The sequence below is a fragment of the Alosa alosa genome, chromosome 17 (genome assembly GCF_017589495.1).
Source record: "Alosa alosa isolate M-15738 ecotype Scorff River chromosome 17, AALO_Geno_1.1, whole genome shotgun sequence".
NCBI lineage: Eukaryota > Metazoa > Chordata > Actinopteri > Clupeiformes > Clupeidae > Alosa > Alosa alosa.
Window position 1 is genome coordinate 22,857,093 of NC_063205.1, and position 7,500 is coordinate 22,864,592.

Here is a 7,500-nt window from a genome sequence, read left to right on the forward strand (position 1 = left end):
TCTCACACACACACACACACACACACACACACACACACACACAATAATAGTGTTTAAAGTTTTAAGTAAATAATATGTCAAATAACGTATTGAGTGACTTTTGCATTTATGCATTTAGGCATTTATGTGCAACGGATGGTTTATTGAGACAGCTTTGAATTAATACTGCATTAGGCTACTCTTTTATTTTATATCATTACAGAGTTGTAATGTAGTGCTTTTTTAGTCGGTGTTGATCTGAAGTAATAATTTTGTTAGGTCTCTCTTTTTTGTTGGAAACATTAAATATTTTCTTTCTTGATATAGTCAAAAAAGTATTAAATCTCACAAAGTTTCCGCGAATGTGTTCCAGAGAGAAAGAAAGAGAGAGAGAGAGATCTAGGCTGCCGTTCCTGGTCATCTTTCGCTGGCCCACTTTATTCAATTATGCCGGGCGGCCACGCAGGCCCCTCCCCGTCCTGATGACACCGGCAGACCCTCCTTAAGTTGCGTCGCGCCACAGCTGTCTGCGAGCACTGAGCTGACTGGCGCCATCCTGAAAGAATGCCTTCACTGTAAAAAAACACAGAGCCAGAGAGAGAGAGAGAGAGAGCGAGAGAGAGCGCGAGAGAGGGAGGGAGAGAACTGCACTGCACCGGGACGGAGAGAGTTCAGAGTGACTGAGAGAGAGAGAGAGAGAGAGAGAGAGAGAGAGAGAGAGGGGAGGGGAAGTATAGAGAGTGAGTAGGGGAGAGGGGTTGCCGCTCCTGCGCATAAACAGAGATTTGATCTGCGAGTTAAAGTTCGGTGCAACTCGGTGTGCAGAGAAGGCATCCATACCCCGGCCGAGCGCGACTGTAAACACACCGGCTACTTGTTGAGTCGCCTGAACAATTCTGGAAGTTTGTAAAGTGGGAAAGTTGAGGAACTTATAGCGGAACTGGATATGAACCTTGGACTTTCATGACGACTATCGGTAGCGGCGATATTTTTCTTAAATGTACGTCAAATCCCAACATCCACGTTTATTCATTGCATCGACTGGTGCGCCTCAATAGAGCTTTTGATATTTCTCCTTAATGTAAACATACCAAGTGTGTGACAGAGGTCGACGGATCGGACTGTAAATGTTTGTGTTTTATTAAATTCCAGGTGATCGAAGGTATATCGCCTATCAACGGACACCTTTGGATTTAACGAAGCAGGACTTTTTTGGGACAGATATATTTTTTCTTTCCTTGTGTCGTTTCGGTTCTTTCCAGTGTGTATGAACGTTTATTAAAAAAAAGGCGATGGAAGTAAGCGCGGACCAACCCCGCTGGATGAGCCATCATCACCCGGCGGTAATTAACGGGCAGCATCCCGACTCTCACCACCCAGGCCTCGGCCACTCTTACGTGGACCCGTCGCAGTATCCCCTCGCTGAAGATGTGGATGTACTGTTTAATATAGATGGACAGCCCAATCACGTTTCGTCGTACTACGGAAACTCGGTGCGGGCCGTGCAGAGGTATCCACCACCGCCACACAGTAAGTCATGCTTTTACTTTCCTCTTGTCTGGCTTCCATGTGTTTTTAGACGCTTAATACTGCAGCGTGCCCGTGTGTGTGCTCTTTAAAATGTTCTGTTTTCACTCGTAAATATTCACTCAATTGTAGTCAATTTAGATGCTGTCAAAAAGCACCTCGACTGTGGCTGTGTTGAAAGCAACCTTTCAATAGTCATACCTGATTCGCTCATATCAGAAATTCATTTGAAAAGCCGCAGCGTTTTGAAACTATTGCGTTACACTTTAGGCTACCCGTGGCTCACCTTTTTGGTGGCTTTCGTAACCTTCTAGTGTTATTTTGCCTTCAGTAAAACACGAAATAATTTTATGTCGCTCTCAGAGAATGCTTTCACCATTCTTTTTTTATTTGGGTTCATCTGTGTTAGGCACTGAGAAGTTGTATACTTCTATTGAAGACGTTTCAAATATATTTACTAGCCATTGCGTGGTAAAATACAGTGTGATTATCTGAAAGTTTTAGTAAAATGTAGGCCTTCATGTTATAAATCCTTTTACAGAGCGGACTTTCGGAAAGCTAGGCAGGCTTGACATACAACAGAGTTAACCGAATAAATATTTAATCTCTCCGCCGTGACTAATTTACGCAAAGCACCAACTTACAGCATCTTTGTAACAAATGCAATATTATCTTACATTTTTAAAAAGAGTGCGAATGAGCTAATGCCGGATTTTAGTGAAATGACTTCCTCAACCATAGTGAATCATGACCTTGTTTCTTTGTGGAGGCTTCCTAGTGCCATCACCTCAAAGCACTGTTTTCTAAAACGACGTGCACCCAGCGGTGTAGTGTAGGATTAGGGTTTCGGTCTCCATACAAGTCGACGACTCAACACTCTGATCAGTAGGCCGAGTGTACTTAATATTTGTCGTAGTTTTGGTGTACTGCATGGATACTGTCGACACACAGCACGGTTAAGCTGTAAGGGTCAGGCGAACACCGCAGCCTATTCCTGACAGATCGACACTCTAAAAAAAACTGCAACATACAATGGCGTAAGTTTCGGTACTTCAGCCGAGTTGAACCTTGTTGTTTGTGAATAGAATCGAAAGTTGGCGTGACATTGTCTATTAAGTGTGCAAGAATCTGAACTTTCAGTGAGTCTGGAACACGAAAACAAGCGTATAGAGATGTAAATGCTTTGTGGAGGGCTTAACTGCACATTTTTACATATTCGAGTTGTCTTCCTTCAAATGGAGAACAAGTTAGTCCAGCTTTGCTTTTGCTAAACGTCAGAGACATAGCCAACATTCTGCTTATATTTGCTAGAGAAAAACGCAGTCAGGGTTGCAATCGCATGCAACTCGAAGGCCATCTAGATATTATCAGAGCTCTGTGACTTCTTAAATGCGAGCCGCACACGTAGGCCCTTGCCTTGTCCTGTCATCACGTTGAAAATCATTAGCTGAGTGTGATGCACAGACACCGTTGCTCAGGCTTGTCTTAATAAGTCTTTCTACTTCTTGCTTTGTGTTCACAGGTAGTCAGGTATGTCGCCCGTCCTTACTCCACGGCTCTCTGCCCTGGCTCGATGGCAGCAAAGGCATCGGCCCTCATCACAGCTCTTCGCCGTGGAACTTGAGCCCTTTCCCCAAGACCTCACTGCACCACGGCTCCCCCGGGGGCCTGCCCGTCTACCCCCCAGCCTCATCCTCCTCCCTGTCCGGTGGACACTCCAGTCCGCACCTCTTTACCTTTCCCCCGACTCCTCCCAAAGACGTGTCTCCGGACCCCGGCATCTCCACGGGCTCAGGCGGGTCGGTGCGCCCGGAGGATAAAGAATGCATTAAGTACCAAGTGTCCCTGGCCGAGAGTATGAAACTGGAGTCAGCCCATAGTCGAAGCATGGCATCAATCGGAGCGGGTGGCTCTTCCGCCCACCACCCCATCGCCACTTACCCATCCTATGTGTCCGATTACGGCCCAGGCCTCTTCCCACCAAGTAGCCTCATAGGTGGGTCTACTTCTAGTTATGGTTCCAAAACAAGACCAAAAACAAGGTCATGTTCAGGTAGGCGTGCGCTTTATTTCACTTCTAATAAATTTATCCTTACTATGAGCTGTGTTGAAAAAAAAAAAAAAACAGTAACTCGTTAACAAAGGTTGAGTTTTGATAATCCTGATAATTGTGATATTCTTTGAACGGCGAAACACCTCTGCCATATATCTATATATTCTGGTCGTTCCTAGCACAAAGAACATCCCATGTTGGCCTAATCAGTGCAGCCAGGAAGGCTGAGGCCTCAGCCGACTTAAAACCACAATAAGGGCTGGTAGAAAAACTCTCGCTGGCAGCAGCTTTCACATCCAGTCACAACGAGGGCATTGATAGCACGGGACAGATAAGACAGCCAATGCATAGTCACCCAATGTAAGCTATATTTATAAATATCACTAATAGAAGAAGAGATGGGTCAGTGATATGATAGAATTAAACCACCAACAATGAAAAGGACGTGAAATATATTTCCATCAACCATAAATGTTATTCACGATTGCTCAAAATGTAACAAAGCGTATGATGAGTTTATGTTACAGTTTATTTTACATTAATTCGATAGATGCAGGACTCTCCTGCTATTCTAGACAAATAATTTCAGTCAGAAATCCCTGCTCTAAAAGCACAGAGATTTGCTCATCTCTTGCATTCGCGCAAGGACACAATGCCATTTTAATTTTAAGAGCATTTGATCACATTGTACTTAATGTTCTCGCGGTCTCCAAAGAGGAATTAAGTCCAGTAAATTATTAAACAGCCACAGATCTTTGCGGATGAGCATTCGATGCTCTAAGCCCGACTGAAATGGGGGCCTCCCCCCCCCCCCCTTTTTTTTAAACAAAACTATTTTTCTCAGCCCGAGTTCTATCACTGGCGCTCAGTCCGTGGCTGTCTCTCGCGCGTTTATATGTTTAAGCTAATCCAATTATTTTCAGACTGCTGCACGCGACAGTTGCATTGTTTATTCAGCGCCAGAACCACTGATAGAGTCCGGATGCGCCCGGGATCGCGAGGAATAACGAACTAGCTCGAGCCGTGGCAGGGTCACGGCCGTGGCGGAATGTTATCAAAACACCGTAATTATTTCAAAAGGTCATTACGTCACTGCAGCCAAACCAGCCTGTCTTTAATAAGATTAGTGTCTGTGGCATTGTGCATCATATGCCAGCAAAAAATAAAACACTTTCTGAAACACCATTGTGTAGATTTATAAATCTCACATCAGCAATAGAGAATAGGGGAGGGGGGAGTAGTCCTTAATTCACTCCTCCTTATCTTTCTTGTTCTCTCTTTATGTGTCTCTTTTTCTGTCTTTTTTTGCTCTCCTAGCTCTATCTTTTTCCTGTCTTTCTTTTGAAAGGCTATTTCGCAAATAATTATGTACGGTTTAAACACGACTAAAACTAGTCTGTGCACAACTTTATAGGTAGACCACACAGGCCATATATTTGACACACTCAATATATTTGTCAAAGGTTTGGACGCGCAGTCATCTTTCCCTGTTAAAAAGGGCCTGATTGCTCGACTCGGAGGACACAGCTGAGTCTGGCACATCCGAGCTGCCACGGGGATGACGCATGTCTGTGTGAGGTCACGGAGGAAGTGCGGATGTGTGCAGACTCTGCGCCACTCTGAACGCCTCCTCAGCGGCAACCCCCCCCCTTTTTTTTTTTTTTAACGTCGATAGATACTGGGTGGCTGCGTGGGATAACGAGGCCCGCCGGTTCGCCGGATGAGTTCACCGGTCTCAGTTCACCGGTGTAGACTAATGAGTCCTGCCGCTAAACAGCAACTCAGTCCAGCCAGACATTTCAAGTACCAACACATAAAAAAATATTTAAAAACAATAAATACAATAAAACATAAACGTAACAAAATCCACTCATTCTTATGTCCAGATGTTGGTAACCTATCTAAAATATCTGATGGTATTATAAGGAGAAAATGTATATCGATATTACAAGAAATACTGCACTATAATTGCGCCATGTGGAATGGGAGGTTCTTTGTGCAAAGAAAACAATATCAGTATACAAATTGCGTGTTACTGAAATAATATTTATTGCTATGTTATGCTTTTAAATTATGTCATTTGTAGTCATGATGAAGAGATTACTTGCAACAAGCATAGCCTATATCGTGAATGAATAGCGTAATGGCACTGTATAGGCAAATGTATTGCAATAATCACAGTGTAATCATTTTTTTGCTTGACCGTATTTACCACTATATAGGACAATTATTATTATTATTTATATTATTATTTTTTTGACAACATTATTATGCAAATATATGGTGATGTTTACATGCCGTAGAGATGTAGGCCTAACCATGGGATGCAGAGCATTTGTATTCCTAATAATTCTATATTGACTGAATGCATAACTATCGCAGATATTATTATATGAATTTAACGACGTGCAGGTGTGTGGTCCCTTTGAAAGGTGTGTGTGTGTGTGTGTGTGTGTGTGTGTGTGTGTGTGTGTGTGTTTCTTTATGTGGGAGGATACCTTAAAAGCAACCAGGTTTCTACAAAGCGTCCGTGTGTTGTCTTTTGATTTCCAGAAGGTAGAGAGTGCGTTAACTGCGGAGCCACATCCACACCGCTGTGGCGAAGGGACGGCACCGGGCACTATTTGTGTAACGCCTGCGGCCTCTATCACAAGATGAACGGGCAGAATAGGCCCCTGATCAAACCCAAGAGGAGGCTGGTATGTGTACGCACGAGCACACTGCATTGATGACGCTTCCGTCTCTCTGTCTTTCTCTACCCAGGAAGAAGTGTTAGCTGCAGGAAACTGACTCGCCAAGTGCAGGTCTCATTTCTTTTAGATACTGCAGTGATCACATGATTTATTATTATTATTATTATTATTATTATTATTATTATTATTATTACAACAGCTGTCATTCATAACATATATTTTTGTTTTATATTTTGCAATCTCTTTCACCTGTTTTTTTTTTTTATTTAGACATGAAGTAGCATGTAAAAAAAAATCAATAACACAAAACTAAAGCATAAAATGGATGGCAAACAGCACACATGGACATGAAAAGCATGATGCAATTCGTTGATGGCATAATTGCAGACATATTTTATTTGTTAAATATGTCAACATACACATTGTCATTGTGCAATGCCCCCCACAAAAAAGTCTGTAAGATGAAGTACATTCTTCTCTTAACGGTTGCGTGAGGTGCCCAGACCCTTGGAGGGAAAACCCCGCACACACTAAAAGCCTAAAAGCCGAGTACGGGCATGCACGCGCTCTCTCTCGTTTTCTCAAACAGTAGAAAGGGGAAACTCTAGGCATGGAAACGGTCACTGCGCTGCTATTTTGGCAGGCGGTTCAACTCTCTCTCTCACTCCCTTGCTCTCTCTCTCTCTCTAATGTGAAAACCCGACTTCCCAGGAAAAAGCTGCCGGATATCTGACCGGCGCTGATAAGTCGTTTTTCACAACATCGCGCGCTTCCCTCAGCCCAAACATGAAGGCAGTGCGCGGGGGAACCGAGGGAGCGCGCGCTTGTGAGGAGGGCAAGCAAGAGTCACAACTACAGATTGTTCTTTTCACAGCTCAGAATCACCTCAGCCCGTGCAAGCATGGTGTAGTGAAAGAAGAGAGAGAGAGAGAAAAGGCAAGATAAAACAGCCTAGAATATTAAGGACATTTATAGAAACGTGTGCTTTGAAAAACAAGCACTTCTTATACAAATATGAATATCCCAGCATGCTATCATAATGCACAATTGCAAAGTAGTGGGAATTATGTACACGAAATATGGTAGGATGTCAGGATTATTAGTCGTTATTTTCCAAACTAGAGTAATTAGTAATCAGCAGTACACTAGACAAGCCCCAGCACAGAGAAACAGAGAGAGAGAGAGAGAGAGAGAGACTCACCACTTCCATTGTTTATGGTAGTGCGCCCTGGAGCCACAGCGCCCATC

The 7,500-nt window shown here is 43.5% G+C and overlaps 1 protein-coding gene across 4 annotated transcripts in view; it reads left to right on the forward strand.

Moving 5' to 3' along the window:
- The first annotated feature begins 280 nt into the window (after window positions 1–280).
- gata3 (GATA binding protein 3) overlaps window positions 281–7,500 on the forward strand; it is an 11,597-nt gene continuing 4,377 nt past the window's right edge. The window contains exons 1-3 of one of the 4 annotated variants that reach the window (XM_048268037.1): window positions 281–1,509; window positions 3,029–3,559; window positions 6,323–6,363. In XM_048268037.1, coding sequence (XP_048123994.1) covers window positions 1,272–1,509; window positions 3,029–3,559; window positions 6,323–6,363 — 810 coding nt within the window. In that variant the 5' untranslated portion in view covers window positions 281–1,271. Of the gene's footprint in view, window positions 1,510–3,028; window positions 3,560–6,112; window positions 6,259–6,322; window positions 6,364–7,500 lie in introns of all 4 variants that reach the window. The other 3 variants (XM_048268038.1, XM_048268036.1, XM_048268035.1) reach the window with 3 other exon arrangements.